At 40.1% G+C, this 17,145-nt stretch overlaps 1 protein-coding gene across 1 annotated transcript in view; it reads right to left on the bottom strand.

The window, feature by feature from the left end:
• LOC130579768 (complement C4-like) overlaps nt 1-7,673 on the bottom strand; it is a 43,010-nt gene extending 35,337 nt beyond the window's left edge. The window contains exons 1-7 of the mRNA XM_057376819.1: nt 7,537-7,673; nt 5,895-6,087; nt 4,693-4,873; nt 3,975-4,045; nt 3,565-3,650; nt 2,784-2,866; nt 1,570-1,657 (exon numbers count right to left, since the gene is read on the bottom strand). Coding sequence (XP_057232802.1) covers nt 1,570-1,657; nt 2,784-2,866; nt 3,565-3,650; nt 3,975-4,045; nt 4,693-4,873; nt 5,895-6,087; nt 7,537-7,601 — 767 coding nt within the window. The 5' untranslated portion in view covers nt 7,602-7,673. The remainder of the gene's footprint in view (nt 1-1,569; nt 1,658-2,783; nt 2,867-3,564; nt 3,651-3,974; nt 4,046-4,692; nt 4,874-5,894; nt 6,088-7,536) is intronic.
• Between the last annotated feature and the right edge of the window lie 9,472 nt (nt 7,674-17,145).

Raw genomic sequence — 17,145 nt, forward strand, 5'->3', positions numbered from 1 at the left:
TTTTTTTTTTTTTTGTTTAAACAAAGCCTCTTTCAAATTGACCTGATCAGCAGCACTGATCTATACCAATAAAGCCAAGGGAGAGGCAGCTCTTATGAAAACTGCATTAAATGCCAGATCTAATAAATGGGAAACAACAGCCAATACACCAAGTAATTTCATTACATGCATGGCCAGTTCAGAGAAATAAGTTCAATTATCAGGAATTCCATATGCTGATTTTGATGAAAGTCACRCAGGCCTGTGTAGCACCACTAGGGCCTTTTCCGATAGAGAAAGGGATGTTATCCAGTTACTGAACCTCAATTTTTCTGCTTAAATAATTATGATTCTAATGAYGTGTCAAATACATATGAACTTCATAAACTCAAAATAGAGTGCAGCAACAGCATAGAGAAAACTTTAGAAAGGATTCAAAAACTGGTTCAAAATCACTTCATATCACAATATCAAGTGATCGTGACTAAAGCTAGTTGATAGAACCAAATAAAAAATTGAAGGTGATCCAGAGGAGATTAGAAGAGCTGAGTTGTTCAGCCAAGCAAAAGGAGGTGGACACAGATTCTGTCTGCTCTCTCACGGTGTGCTGGAGAGCAGAAGGACCAGGAGGGTCAAGGACACCAGCCAGAAGTCCACAGTCCTCGTTCCTTTGAAACAGAATAGATTTCTCCCAACCATGAAAGAAGGCCAGCTGCTTCCGCCTGCCTGTTCTCATTTAATTACATTTATTCTTCTTTAGGAAAAGAAAAGGTATCAAGTTCTGATTTATTCATTCTCCTAACAGGCAGTTTCTTAGACTTTCTTATAAAACTTGAAAATTCAACAGCAAAAAAAAATTACCTTTATTAAAAACTGAGTGGCTAAATTTTCATAGTCTGGCTTCCCAGGCTACTCTGTTTGATGCCATTATAATTTGGTATGGGACCAGGTGTAATTAATTTTCCATTGAGCCCTGCCCCATGGCCTGGCCAGTCTGAGAGCTCTGTGGCCATGGCACATCCAGACCAGTGCACTGCTGTGCAGCAGTGGACACGTCTGTAGTGACAGTCATGGAAACTCCTCTGGKTAATTGTATTTATCTACCTGGAAGACTTTCTGCATAAAATCATTACTCTCAAACAAGTACTAGGTTATTACTAACRAACTTCACAGTGCTTTGAGAAAATTCCATACCCAACCTCGAATCCAGCTCTACTTGAATTACGTTACATAGCACATTGAAGGCTTTAGAACATTTCTAAATGTCTAACTAAAAAGTATAAAGACAGCCAGCTCATCAGTTTGTCTGAACCTTGCCTAGCAAAACAGAGGAGAATCCTAAGTAGCCACCTTTGCTAGCAAACTGAAATATTCAGACAATCTTGTTCCAGCTTGATCACCACAACCTGGGCAGCACTTGGTACTGATGTCTCAAGTCAGGAGTGGAAACAGCGATGATTGTGTAAGGTTAGTAGGATCCAAGCAAAGCCAGAAGCTGGTTAAGTGTTAATGACAAGAAAATGGAAAAAGTCACAAAAGTCGTATCTGSTTATCTGCCCCCTCAAACAGCCTGGCTCTGAGCACACCTACTTCGCCTCGATATCAAACACAAAGGTTTCATTCCAGATGTGGTAGTAGGGATGAAGTGGGATGAGTTTGACTTCAAAACTTGGAAGCTCTGCATGAAAAAAAGAAGGCAAAAGGTCATGACATGTGTGTTTCAAACATACCTTAAACTGCTGGCAACACACACTGAGAGGACACAGCTGCACTGAAGGCATGTTTTAGTTTGAATTAGCAGTGCACTTCTGAAGCAAACCTCCTGATCATTTTCCCTTATTCTGCTTTGTTTAACGTGGTGGAGCAGTCTTCAAGAGCATAAAAATTTATTTAATTGTAATTAAAAAAAGTCAGAAGATGAAGTCTAAATGATTATTGTCATGAAGTGCCCTGGTCTAGGAGCAGGCTGACTAAGCCCACCCTGAAATGGGTTGAATGTGGATATAAGCTCCTCAACATCATCTGTGTCACATTGAATTTGCTCCGTTAAAGCCAAATTATTTGCTCCTGGACATATATCAGGGTGATTTGCTGCTGCTTGTGGGTGTTTGGAGAGGTTGCAGAAATCTCCACTGTTCTGCTACTTCCACTAGCTGAGGCAAAATGAGTTTTGTTAAAATGAAATTTCCATTCAATACATTTCTTTTACATACATAAATACATTTTCTTTTGTCTTTAAGGAAAAAAAAAAGGAAACAAAACAACAAACCCAGATTAATTTTACAAGAAGCAATAATTTCAGTGTTAATAAATCAAGCCACTTCTTATCCCAAATAGTTAATTTTTACTTTCTCCTCAGGGCGTTATTTTCCTTTAAAAAAGGTTCTTTGAGTATAGGAATAACTCTAATAAACCTCCAGACTGAATTCTACTGAGAGAAAATGKGCAGCTTTTATTTTTTTCTCCCCCATCCCAGTYTTCACTGGAAATTTAGCCAGAAATGGACTGACTTTGAAATGGAACTCATTTCTTTTATTTTTTTTTCTTCATACAGTAGGAGAGTGCTTCCAATGTTTTGTGATAAAATGTTAAAAAAGTACTAAATCTTTATGAAAACAAATTAATTTCTTTTTTTAAATATAAGTGGAAGCCATASTGTGTATCAGAAACAGCAATCATGCACTGAAACACCATGAAAGTTGTCCTTAGTGTCTAACTACAACCAGATTTAATCACTGCATTGTATCCTTTAACACACAGTGGTGACTTCTTATATATATAATGCAAATTTAATAATATCTCACCGTATCTTTTAACTTCAAATTCAGTGGAAACATTAGACATTTCATGTTGATGAAACCAGGCTTTGATTTTCCAAGTTCCAGGCCTAAAGTCCAGATTCAGCAGAAAATAGTTAATTATGATTCCTCAGATATTTMATTATACCAATATATAAATTATCACTGAATTATAATATTTTCTTTGCTTTGATCTCATCCCAAACTAATTAATTAATGGATTTCTCTTTGCTAGGAGAAGCCAGAAACATATTTCCAAATGTCCTAGGAAACACTCAAATCTATGAGGAAGTGCAAGATAACATATTTGCAAACCATTACCTTTGAAAAGTCCTCTTTGAAAAGAGAGAGCTCATAAAATATTTCCAATAGCTTGTCTTCACTGTGATATCAAAATCAGCTTAGCATGCCAGAAAACAATGAACATTAAGTAAAAGCTTAAAAGGTTTGAAATCAGAGATAATTAATTACACTTTGCACACCAGCCTTCTCAGAAATGCTTATGCAGCCATACGTTTGAGCAGATATTTAAASAGTTTGTTAAATTGTTCTTTACCCGGACACATATTGCTAATTGCACATATTGCAGCATATTAACAGCAAATTCTGAATTAACAGTAAATTCACTCTCCAAGATGTGGTCCTTAAAGAAAAGAAGATATTAATCATAGGCTCAATATCTCCTCCATGGTGAAAGAAAGAGAATTTTGAAAGGTAATTCAAGAAATTCRGTAGTTAAAAAGCCTAATCTACAGGTTTTAATGCAGAAGGCACAGCAGTAACATACTCAGCAATGTCAGGTATGTCAAAGTGTTCACCAAACACTGTGTTTATTTTCCGGTCTGACTTTTTAACCACCATTCCTTTGGAATTCTGTTAAGACAGAGAAAGCAAACGTCGAAATTATGCACAAGGTGTCAAACATTTACATCCAAAAGCTCAAGTTCATATACTATGAGGAGAAAATGTCCTATGGAAGAGRAAATGCTTTTCTTACTTTCCTACTTCCATAGTCACATGTCATGTTTCCCTCCATGCTCCCTACATGGGCCAAAAATGACTAGACAATTCTCACCACGAGATAATCCATACTGATTTCTGGGGAGGAGTCATAGCTATAGTTTTGCTCTTCTGTGAATTTTTTCCATAGTTCCTGTGCTGAAGAAGCACCCATCAGCAGTGTTTTGGCATACTCACAAGCACAGCAACTGTAACCGTGTCATCCGTTGGCCTCATWGCATTGTCCAGAATGAAGATCCTGTATTTTACTGTTTAACAGAAGAATAAATATGGTCACATATTTCTTTCTGGCATTTCTAGATACTAATTATTGTAAGACGTAATCTGAGTTATTGAATTCTACATCAAACACTTTCTTTTAATGAAGTCTGAGAAATTTCAAAAAATAACTGCATTCTTCCATAGGCTTTGCATGCAACGTGACTAGGTAATTTTTTTGAAGAAAATTATGAGAATTACTCAGGGAACATCACACACTTTTGTATTGCTTCTGTGGTTGAGGCCTGAAACCAAGCTCAAAAACTCTTTTTACTTCCCTCTTTAGTTACTTAATTAAATTGGTAAGCAACAAAGCAGTAGTKGTCTTAAAGAGCAAAGATTACTTATTGCTGGTGTTGCAAGTAGAAGCAATAGGAGTTTGTTTTTTGGCAGATTCCTCATTAATTTGTTTTCCAAAAGAAAGTAATTATTTAGCTTTTTGCAGACAAAGAAGCAGATTTTGTGTGTCCCCCTTTAGAGGGACTCTGGCTCTGGAGGCACTTCCACTGGGATTGCTGCAATGTGCAGAGCAGACCCTGCAGAAACCCTCGCTGCAGGAGCAACCGGGTCATTATTACTTTTTCTAGTCATGCCCTTGTGGCATCCATATTCAACACCTGAAAATCTGTATTTTAACCTTGGGAACTTGGTGTGTATATGGGCTTATCTGTCTGAATAAAGATGTAGCCTTTCTTGGAGGACAGGAGGATGCGGGTGCTCTTGACTGTCATCTGAAGTTCCTTGCTCTCAGTGACCAGCAGAACATACGGCAGATTGTCCTTCTTGAACAGGTTCTGTTGCAGAGACCCTGGCTCGACCTACAGAGAACAAAAAGGAAAACCCCACAAAGTCAGAGATGAGCCTGGTAACTTTGGAACCACATAGCTGAGGACCCACAACAGCTGAAGTGCTTAAATAATCTCATTAGCACTGTTGACAGAAGATTCTCAATTCTATCTTTCTCACTGGGCATTTGCATCTTTCTTACTGGGTGAATGTTTCTTTTAAAGTAGAAATGCTATCTAATAGTCCATTGCCCACTGTAGAAATATAYTTTATTCTGTCCAATGTCAATAACTCAAGGCAGGCGACTTTTCTTCAGCCTAAATCCCCATTGATTTCCAGTTACTATCGTGCAATCCCAATTTATGCTAAAAACTTGGTTATGAGATTGGTGCTTTACTTCATGCAATTTAATATGACACTTCTAAACATCACATCAACAGGAACCTGATTGAAAAGCTCAGCTGTCAGCTTTGGGAGTGACCAGCCAGATCCAAACTGAATTTTGATGTGTGCTGTTTTCCACCCAAATAGCCCAGTCTAGTGCTACTGAAGGAAATCCTGCCAGACTTCAAAGAGTCGTGCCAGAAGCAAATGATTCAATGCAGGATATAAAGAATTAACTTAAAAATCTGCAGAAAAGAACACAGGCTTTGGTCTGAGAGATTGCACATTTTTAAAAGTTTCTCCTATATTGTAAAATGGCCAGTAGCAAGCCAAAGACATGAATGCAGTCATAGTTTAAGTGGCACAGAAAAAAAAACCAGTGAAAAAATAATTAAATGTGTTTAAATTAAATTTCACATATCAGCATGTGACAAAATCCTGTGCTTGTTATATGGGCGCAAAAAAGTATTCACAATCACCACTAAATGGCATTAGACATTGTTTTATTAGATGGCTGTGTGAACAGGGTGCTGATGTCATTGGAATCGGTGCTTTGTCATCTGTTTCTATGGATTAGTGTTGTCTCTGTTCCAACATATTTAGAGTACAAATTATGTGCTTTTTATAGCCAAGAAAAAAAAAAATGCATCACTATGATGGCAAACTCACCATTATTTTTTTCATCTCTTGGTAGCCATTATTTTGGTTAAGGTTAAAGAAGATCCTCTCTGATAGGAGCTGGTTTCTTGTCTCATCTTTGAAGTATGCAGTGACTTGCACAGGGCTCTGTGCCCCGTGGACTTGGACTGTYATTGTCTCATGTGTGCCCAAATGCACCACATTTGGGGCAGTAATAAGGAATCTAAAATAAATAGATTGAAATAGAATTAGAGAAATAGGTTGTCCAGTATGTTCAGTGAATTCCCAAACAAAACGAATTTTAACAATAAAACAGATTTTAACTAACTTTAACTATTGGTAGCTAAGCTTGGGACTTGTGGAGCTCACCTAATCTATCACCCTGATTAGTCAGAGCAGAGGTTAAAAGGAAACAATTTTCTCTGATTGTTCTCCAAGTTCTGAACTGTCCCATTTAAGTCCTACAAGCTATACATAAATAGGAGAGGAAAAAACCTGCAATATGTCCCAGGGACTGCCAATACAATTCATAGCCTGGCGTAACTCAGAGAAAGCTCTCTAAACTCAATTTCCTAAACAAATCATGGCCATGCATTGAAAGACAATGTGTACATATTCATAAATACACAATTAATGCTGCAAAGTTAAGTATCTTCATGTACTAGTTCCCACATTATGCCAGTTTATGCTTTAACATGTCAGGAAGTATCAATTCCCCATATAACCAAATGTATGGGGTTACAAGTAGATGATCTTCATTGTTAGTGAAATGCTGGAAATGAAAGATCACAGAAGTTTACACCACAGCCCAGGAAGAGCTGAGTTGGAGGCTAAACTGGTTGGGATTTATTTTTTCCCCTCTTTATTGCTTTTCTTTGTTCTTAATTCTACTCTGGTGCTTCTTAGCAATTTTTCTCTCCATTTTTTCAAGTATATTTTACAAAAATTAGAGAATTGTGTGAAGAGTGAAGTTCTGCCTCTTCACCTACGATGTCCCATAGACGAACAACAGTTCTGTGCTCAAGAAAGGTGCTTTTGGAAAACAATTATTCTGCAGAAGACTTCTAAAATGAAAGGTAGATGATTTTGCTATTATCAGAATGTGTTGGCTGAACTTTCATTTTTACTTTTGGAAAAAAAAAAGTCACTTCCTTAAATACATAAAATGAAAGGTGAGGTATAGAAATCGGGGAATAAAGCTGATTTTTAATTTCATTCACTCAGAGTCTATTGGCTCTAGCAAAAGATGAAACAAGGCCTGACTTACATGCAAATCTCCACTAAAATAGAGCATAAGTACAGAAGAATACTGAAGGTCTCCCAAAAGTGAAACYTGTGCTTTCTGCAATCTACAAAGTAATTACAGATGTTTTTCCCCAGGATTTTTCAATCCAGTAAATGTCACAAACAATAGATGAGCAAACAGCAATAACAGAATGAACAACTTGCTTTAGTAGGACATTTTTTATATTATTGGTACCTGAGAGAAGATTTCTCCCTTAAAAGGCCAGTTTTAAGCTCTTTACTTCTTACCTATTTAAGGCTAAACAAATTTTTCTGTGGTCCAAGAAACTTGCTTTGTTGATTCTCTATCAAGAGAGAGAGAATATTTCCTACCTTCTTTTTCAGGGGATTTGTTAGGCTTGAAGAATTGATAATAAAATGTACTTACGATGGTGCTTGTTGTGTATTGGACAGCAGCAAACAAAAGCTCAACAGCAATACCAGCCTTTCCATTGGAAAACTCTACAACATCTGCAAAACAGAAACACCCAAGAGCCACCATCAATCCAGTGCTGGCTGAAGGAAATGGGCTGACAGAATATTGCAGCAAATAATGTTGCTTATCCTGGTTATTTATTAATAACTTCCAAAGCTGTCCAACCAATAATCATGGACATGCTGGTGGTGTGTACGTTAATAACCTAGGGAGAGACATTCTGGAATAAGTCACTATTTTCTATTTTATTATTCATCCATTCTCTTCCTGGCTTCAATATTTTCACACGATAGCAATTAAAAGCCAAGTGCAGAGACAAGTTTTCACAAATACTGCAAAGGCAACCCAAAATTAAAAAAGACACTCTGGCTAAAAGATTGGCTCTAAAGTATTTCTAAATGGGTCATATGCAAGTGACAGGTCCCTTCCGAATGCCTTTCCTTAACCCCAAGCATATCTGAGAATCAGGAAAGGTGAGAGAAAGCTCCTTCTGGTTTAGATATCACCAAAGGAACTGTGCTGGAAATCCACCTGCACAACTCAGTCTAAGTGTGTGGTGCTTGAAAGAATTCAACTGCTTTAACTTCAGTGGAAATTAAATGGATGCCTCTGTCTGAACTACTCAGCCCAATTTTCCTTTATGCCCAACCCAAGTGGGTTTTCCCAGAGGGTAACTGGACTCATTTTAGCATAAACATGTAAACTGAATCATCAGCTGAAGGCATTCCAGACTGCATGAAAGACACAAGGTCTTAAAATACAGGCTATTGATAAACAGGGAAAAAACCCCAACATCTGAGGAATAGATTCTACAGAAACCCCAGCATCTGAGGAATAGTTTCTACAGAAACCAGTTTTGATCAAAGGCGAATGAAAGAACTGAAACTCTCATCAGGTCTCATTTCTGCAAACCTTTACTGGGTTGTTTTCTCCCAAACCTAATTTTGTTGACCCATGAGAATGGAAACATGCCCATCTGATTTACGGGCAGGTCAAATCCCAGAAATGATCACATGGCTACTCCCAGGCTCTGGTGATAAACTGCCCTTCAATGCACCACAGCCAAGTCTGTGTCTTTAGTTATTGGCAATGGATGCCTTCAATCAGCACTCCCTCATTTGTAAGGTGAATTCATACTCACAGCAGGGCTCACTGCCCACAGCCATGCTTTTCTGTGAGGCTGGAGGGACCTTCACCCTCTATCACCTGCCTAAGGGACATCTCTTGCCCTGCTTTTCAAGACAAGGAGGCAGGGAAAGAGAAGAAGCTGACTAGAAACCAGCTCACTATTTTACACTGAGTGTGCTTCAATGTGGTAGCTCCCTCTGAGATAAAAACAGACAGAAAGTATTCTCTGTCCATTGGTGGTCACAGAAAGGGCCAGCAGCAGTAGCTGGCTTCAAACCCACATTGGAAAAAGCTACGTTTTACCTGCTCTAGGCCGAGCTACTTTCTGTTTTGTTTTGTTTTCCCCCAAGAGACATTTTCTTCACCTCTTCTGGCTTTCACTCTCACTTCAGCTGTCAGGAGGRAGGAACTTGAGGAAAGGTACCTGTGAATCCTCAGGATCAAAATCCGTGCACTTGGGGAGATGTTTACAGGAGTTCAGAGTCRGGAACCATTAAGAACAARGTTATTTTTACTCTGCTCTCCCTYCTCACCTGCTAATTTCCTATACAGTTATGCACTCACAAAACGGATATGTTTTCATGACAAAATAATTTTCCTCAGGGCTTCTGGCTTCCAAAACCTAAAAGTGGTGAGGAAGAAGAAATTTCCACCACAAAGCTAGTCTGTGTTCAGGGCAAAGACAGATGGAAGAAAAAGTCTTCTTGGGAACAGGGCTTATGTTCTCCCTAGGGACCAGAAGAGTCYTGTTAAACCTACAGATGGAAAAATAAGGACTCCACACTTGCAGAGATAATGGGAAGGGTTAATTAAGAGCTGCAGTGCTGTGGAACTCACTGAGGCTCCTGCCCTCTGCAGAGACAGCTCTGCTGCTCCATCTTGCACTGCAGCTGTAGAGGGTCAATCACTGAGCAATCCTAACCACAAAAACAGGACAAGAAACAGTTGTGAGTGGGTTCTTTGCTTTTCTCCAGACAAATATAAAATAAGAAAATGAAAACCATCTGCAAGGTCAATGCCCATTCCTTGAGAAAGACACAAGGGACATCAGGAAGCTCTCCCAGCTGAAAAGCCAACAATTTCCAGAAGACTGCAACATAACCAGCAGGGATTTCCTACTCCTGAAGGAGAGGCACCTTTGCAGAGTGCAGTCACACCAAAATATTGCTCTGCGCCCATCTTTCTCAGAGGGGAGGAGATGGGATTTCCGTTGTCCAGGCTGGCTTTGGCTGGTTTGTCAGGGCTCGAGATCTTTTGCACAGCTTTGCAAACAGCCATGTATGAATTCTCAGCTAGACATTTTCATAGAGCACTTTCTAAAGGGGACCTTGGAAAAGCTATTATTTTGCTTTTTCTTGTTTTTAATTGTATTTGTACACTTTTGCTTCCCAAAGTGAAGTATGAATAAATGTATGTGAATGCATAACAGCTATCCATAGCAATATGCTGCATAAATATTTTATACTTGAAYTTGAGGTTTTCTGACTCTTAATAAAGCTATTTTTTCACCAAAATATAAACCAGTAACTTCAATTAAATCGATTTTTTTTCCTCACAGTCTATTACAAACACAAAAAAGCAAGTTTATGCATAACCACTTATATAACAAGAATTAAAATTCCTTATGCTTAATTGGTCTGTCTCCGGGTTTGTATAAAATAACCATTGCACTGGTTTTCTAGCATCACAGGTTTTTCAAATTGTGATTAGTAGTACAATGTTAAACCTTCCAGTCCAAAGCCACACTAAAATATAACAAAACAAAACTAAATAAAATAAAGAAATCTTGGCTGGAGATCTCCAGCACATGCAKGAGAGAGAAAACASAGAAAATTCCCTCTAAAATGACTTWTATKCCRTTYTTTTCCTAAAGGCAAAGTCCTTTCCTATTTACTCATCAGCCACTGTTCACCTATTGATCCTTCAGCTGGCCCCAGTTCCACACAGACTGTGGAAAGCACAGCCTGGGATTGATGTGTGTCTATGGAGGAGCAGCTGAACCCTGAACTCGGGGAGACAGAATTCCTTTATCTGAAGTATATGCTGTCTCTCCTTTCAGCAGCTTCGTTTGAACTTTGTGGGATTTCACAGCGTTTTGAGCACCAGCAGTGGTTTTTGTTCTTTGGCTTGAAGAGCTTCCCAAAGCCTTTTTCCCCTTAATCAGCCTAAATACTAACMAGGCTAAACTCTTCTTTCACTTTCGTCCTGCGCTCTTTCACCTCTGCCTGGCAGAAGGGTACAAAGGACAGCTTCAGAAAGCCGCTTTTACAAATAAGCACTGCAGTGACATCCTCTTTGCTGAGTCACAGGGACTTGTGACAAACACAAAAGACAATATTTCACTTCTGACATTTCAGAAAATTAGATTTTGAAATCCTTTTTTCAACAGCAGACCATGAAGTGTGGGTCCAATTTGAAAAGTTCCTCTTAACAGCAGGATAGCTTCTCTTTAGTGTCAATATAAAYTGGAATTGTAAATTAAAACTATACTTTATTTTTCTTACCATAATTGAGGTAATTAAATGAAAAGGCTGTTGCTTCTTTTGCTATAAAAAAAATTCCTTAAATGTTCTGTATTTACTGCTTTTAAGTGTATCTACCAAAAAAAAATTATTTAAAGAAGGAAAACCAATATTTCCCTGGTATTTTCTGCCCTCACTGATTTCAGGGGAATTAAGCAACYAGCCTTAGTTTTTTCTCATGGGATTCTCYCTCTTTTCTCCCTCATTCTCTGAAYTCTGYRATTTTCTGAATGCTGTGTTTAAAAATAAAAATAAAATAAGAATTTGTAAAAAACCGCACAAATCAGCAGGGTTTCTGTAAAATTAATATGCTGCAAAAGTGACATATGTAAGACTGAGGGATTTTTAGGTCACTCAGTAACTGCATAACATTACTTACATAATATTTCCCTATATTTTAATAATGCATCCTGATTTTTTTTTTGGTAAACTGTTTTTCCGAATCTCAGTGCTTTTGGCACCTTTAAGAAGACATTGAACTGGCCGTGGCTGGGAGGAGAGGAGATATCTGAGCATGCAAGTGACTCTCACACAAGGTGAAAGCACAGAGCTGCTGGAAATGAGGAATAAAATATCTTGGCCTAAATAACACAGGGTATTTGGAGTACAGCCTTTGTACTCCAACAACCTGGTACTCAGTCTAGAGGCTTGCTTTCAAATACATCCTTTGTGATTTTCTTTTATGTTCTCTTCCAATTTCATTACAAGACTCAAAGAAACCCCAATTCTTCATTTTTAGCAACTGTAAGAAATATAAATTACCTACAAAAATTAATGTATTTAAAATAATTTGTTTGTTCCCAACTTCTCCATTCTTCTGGACTATAATGAGCACAATTGTCTCTTTTGGGAATGATTTTCTTCTCTTTCCATGGGAGTAAAAGGTAAGAATCAGTTTAAAAAAGAAAAAGGCATCTTGAACATATCAGTGGCAAAAGCTAAAATTTTATGTAGCTGAGAAGAGTAAAAACAAAGTAAAAGTAAAAATCCAGTTCTGCGATTTTGGAGGCATATTGTGAAATCAAGTGAAGCCAGTCTTTTGCAGGWAAATTTTAGAGAAGTAATTTATGACTATTTCTGACCCTCATTCCTAGGATTTCCAGACCTGCTGCATGGAGACACTCTAAGGTTTCAGACAATTATACAAGAAAATGTTTTACAAGCATGCCAAAGGAGAAACGAAATCCCACACCATGTACAACCACAGCAAGCCTTGTGCTTATCTGCCACTGGCAGCCCGCCCTGCTCTGACCTGCAAATTAAATCTAAAACATTCCCTTCACCTGGTAACTCAGAGGAATATGGGACAGCAGAAAGCATCTCCTCTCCCAGGCTGGGAGAAGGCTCAGCTCCCACCTCCACCACACTCAAACAAGTTTAGGTCAGCTCCACTGGTGGATCAGAAGATGTCCTACTTTTCTGATCCCCTGGTTTTAATGTTCAGGGAAGAAATACAAAGAGAAAGGAGGAAGAAGACAGGATATAAGGGTCAGGAGAATTTTGTAAAGGAGAAGCTKCTCAGTGACAGCAGTTTCAGCGTCATGAGCTGCAGCAACTCCCCATGTGGCCACCAGGGCATCTGCTCTTCTGGTAGAGAGGGGAAGAGCCTGGATGACCTTTGTAGCAGCTCAGCAGCTTTTCAGGTAAAGTATGATGATCTCTTCTTTCTGCAGAAATTCAGCCAAGGAGCTCTGGCTCTTTGTAACACTCAGCCTTTTAGGCAGCTCTTTGTAGAACAATGTGACTCTTTGTCCTGTGAAGCACAGGTACTACAYCCAGCCTGGACATGACAATCACAGGAGGAATCTCTCCTTGCTAACCCAGTTTTACAGGAAATCACCACCAGCAAAATAATACAAAAGAAGTCAGCTCAGAGGGGAATATTGATCAGATGGGGACTGACAGGACRTCCCCAAACCCCAAACCCCTGCTGATGGTGCTTGGGTCAGACATACTCTGCCCAGATTATACAGTTGACATGAAACACACACACACACACACACACACACAGGTAAAATTATAGCAAAATTTTTGAACAAAAAGGATATTTTCATGTCTTAGTCAATACATCTTGGAAAGCAAATGGATCTGCCCTTGCTCATTTGGGACTTAATGTCCTGCTACTTTGTGCTGGTTTTTGCTGGGRTAGAGTTAATTTTTTCAAAGTAGCTGGTGTGGGGCTTGGTTTTGGACTTGAGTGAAAGTGTTGGTAGCATGGGTGTTTCCATTACTGCTGAGAGTGCYGACACAGAGCCAAGGCCTTTTCTGGTTCTCACCCACAGTGGACTGTGGGGGCACAAGGAGCCRGGAGGGGATACAGCCAGGACAGCTGATCCCAGCTGACCAAACAGTTATTCCAGATTATAACATGTGGCATCATGTCCAGCATACAAAGCTGAGGGAAAAAGGAAGGAGATGGGAGACATTTGGAATGATGCCTTTGTCTTCCCACTGTCTCACTTTTACTCTTCCAGTTCTCTCCCCATCCTAATGCAGGGGGAATGAGTCAGCAGTTGTCCGGTGCTCAGTTCTTGGTTGAGAATAAAAGCACAACATATTTATTTTTATTACTTGGGACACTTTACAGGCCATTTATGCTTGATTTTGACCTGATTTCTGAACGAGGAAGGTGAATTTTTAGTCGCATCAGGACATGGTCTAAAAACATGTCTGCCCTGTTCTGGTTAAGCCTGTGGTCCCAGCAGGACCCTGCTGCTGCCTCTGACAGCAGACCAGCCTGCAGCCCTGCTGCAAAAGCCAAAACTGGGGCTATACCTCTCCTCTGCCCTCTTCACTGCTGCAAAAGCCAAAACTGGGGCAGAACTTCTGCTCTTCCTCTTCAGGGTGGGGTGACAGAGAGGTTTAGCAACTGCTGCCACCCACAGCTTGGCATCTCTCTCAGGTRTCCTTCTCCCTGCACCAGGTGTGACAGTGGGGTCTGTCTCTGAAGGAATAAAGGGCAGGTTTGAAAGAGCCAGTGCCTGTGGCACCCTAAAGAAGAAGCCCAGATCTGTGATCTGATTGCCTGCCTGCTTATGCTGCTCCTGGGCATGGACCCCAACTAGCCCTGCACCTGGAGCCCACTGGCTTCTGTCACCTACGTGGAGGAGCAGGCTCCTCCTCAAGGTTACACTAGCTTCAGGCTGCCAAGGTTGGTCCTTACTGAGCATCTCAGCCTTGTGCTGCAATGTTCTGCCTTGTAGGCTCTTCTCATTCCTCGCTGCCACCAGCAGCAGTWTCTGTAAATCCAGGGCTGGCTCCCACTTCTGCCTGAGCAGTGTTAAATAAATAAAGACAATCATCAGAGATCACTAAGAATTACAACATAATGTAATKGATCACTCAATTTCCAAATAGCTCCCCTTTGTTTGATGACTTCTTTAAAGTTTCTTGGCTTCAGTAAGTGCATTGTAAATCTACATTTAGGCAGCAAGCCCAGCTCCAGTGGCTGTGGAGAAGAGTATTAACTTGTACATTTTTCTATAAATATCTGCTGTAAGTTTGCTGCATCCATTCTCCACTGAGGTGTCAGAGAGAGTTGACTCCCAGTGGCCCTATTAATTCCTCTGACCTGGGTCACACATGGGATGCTAATATGCTTCAGGGCACAGAATCCTGCAGCCACAATCTGCACAGCCTGCAGCATTTATATACTGCTGTTGCTGTAGCCTGGAGCAGCAAGAAGGAAGAGTTGCAACAACACAGTTTGAAAAAAAAAAATGTTTTCMCCTTTATCCTATTGCTAGAAAAGGTGTATTCYACAGCTGTTATTATTCCCTATGTGATTATTTGGAAATAGCAGCCTGTATGGGTAGGAACATTAAGTACACAATATTCCCRTCTCGGTAACCCACCATAAAAGATYATTGCCCCTTTAAGAATATTCACCGTGACAGCATCCTGCATCGCTTTCTCATCTCTAGTTTCCCCCTATCATTTTGCTTCCAGAGTCCTGCTGTGTCTGTTCGCAAAGCATCTCTGATCCCAGTGATGATGGGAYAGCGCAGGGAGGCTGCAGGGGAGGGTGACACACGTACGGAGCCCTGGTGCCATCCAGCGGACAGCTGCGCTCTGCACCGCGGGAGCGGCTTCCTGAAGGATCCCGCGATTGCCATCCCTGCTGTCTGAGACCTCAGGCTGCTTCTTCCCAGACTGGTACGCGGAGTTACTCCGGATTCTCACACCCTCAGGTGGTTCTCCACAGAGCAGGATGCTCGTACCTGAGCTGTGGATCCGAGCTGTGTCCAGTGAACGAAGCCAAGCGAACTTTAAAAGGCAATTGGGGTGACTGAGAGCAGGGTCTCCATCCTGATCATCCTGATTTGTTCTGAGGAGTGCTTAAACACTTGGATTTAAAAAAAAAAAAAAAAAAAAAAAAAAAAAAAAAAAAAAAAAAAAAAGAAAAAAAAAAAAAAAAAAGGAAATAGAATAATTTTCCCCAAACAAGTCCCAGGGGACCCACTGGCAGTTCAGAATCAAGAGTTACTTTTTCAGATATCTCCAGTGGGATTCACTGAGAGCTGCCCACCTCTTACCATCACAGCCTTTGCTCACTTCTTCAAAAGCAGTGCTAGATAYAAGTCCAGGTTTTTATCTAGCTTACCCAGTCTGTCATTTTGCAAGAAAACGACATAGCAAAAGCAGGGCTGTTAAAATCAAATTGTCAGGGTGTTTGTAAAGTCAGTGCTCTCAGCTGGCAGCACAGTTCAGGGCCAGGCAGGAACACTGTGCTGTGCCCAGGTGCAAGGCAAGATGAAAAGGTTTCTGCTGACCACCACAGTTCACTACCAAGTACAAGGCTTATCTCATTTGAGGCCTTTCTGGGGCAATTATTGCAATCAGAAGTTTGACCCCACCCMACACCTTATGGACTTTCTGATTTACTGCAACACACTCTTCCCACTCCCTGCGAGTCAAGAGCTTATATGGGAAAACAGATGCCTTGAAAATGTGGGGCCCCTATTCTCTGTTMCAGCTAAATTCCACTTATAGCTAGAAGGGAAGATAAAAGATTATTTGAAACCATCTTTAARCTCCCTGTATTTCACAGTAGGCAGAGGACTAACTTCACTTCCAGTAAGAATTGAAGTGCTTTAAGGTATTGGGATAAAAATATTTAGGAATGCCAACACATTTCTGGAAGAGAGGAATAGGCTAAAAGGGTCTCTGGCTTCTCTGTCCTAAYATGTATCTCTGAGGTTAAGAAAACAGAGGGGAAAAAATACACTTTCTGAGGATTATTTATTTTACTACTTATTCCTCTTTACTGTCTGCAGATAGCCCTTCTGATGTTTGAAATTACAGTAGAAATAAAGACTGTGTTAATTATATTTTCCATGCTCTTAAATAATAAATACCCCTATCTGTAGCTCAGATATCTGAAAGTGCCCTCTAAGGAGTCAGTCAGGCAGGATCCACTGCACAGAGCAGTGCAACACCATATAAACACCATATAAAAGCAAGATAATACATATAAGGTGGGTAGAGAAGAATGAAGCTATGCACTTAGGAAAATACTCATCATGCAAATTTAGATAAAGCAAAAGGCATTCCTCCCTTTTCTGCAGCCCTGAGAGAGATACTCTCTCTCCCCATTTGCCTGCAAAGGTGACTCACAAACACCATTTATGTGGCTGTGCACATCCCCCTGCCCTAATCCACAGGGCTACCCTTCATCTCTGTTACCTAACACAGAATTGTCTCCTGCTTTTCACTGCAAAATCCCCAGTGAAAYGAATGTAGCACCTTAGAGCACAGCCCTAGTTGCTTAGAGAGAGGCACACTTCGTTTTAGTGGTTAAAGAAAAGAAAATAAAGCCTTTCTCATAACCTGGAGTTTGGAGAGCCAGCCTGGCCTTGCCAAAGTCCAAGTTTATCTTTAGTTATGGAGATTCCTTAAACGGCAATAGAGG

The sequence above is a fragment of the Malurus melanocephalus genome, unplaced genomic scaffold (assembly GCF_030028575.1).
Source record: "Malurus melanocephalus ecotype Western Australia unplaced genomic scaffold, MMel_1.1 scaffold_292, whole genome shotgun sequence".
Lineage (NCBI taxonomy): Eukaryota > Metazoa > Chordata > Aves > Passeriformes > Maluridae > Malurus > Malurus melanocephalus.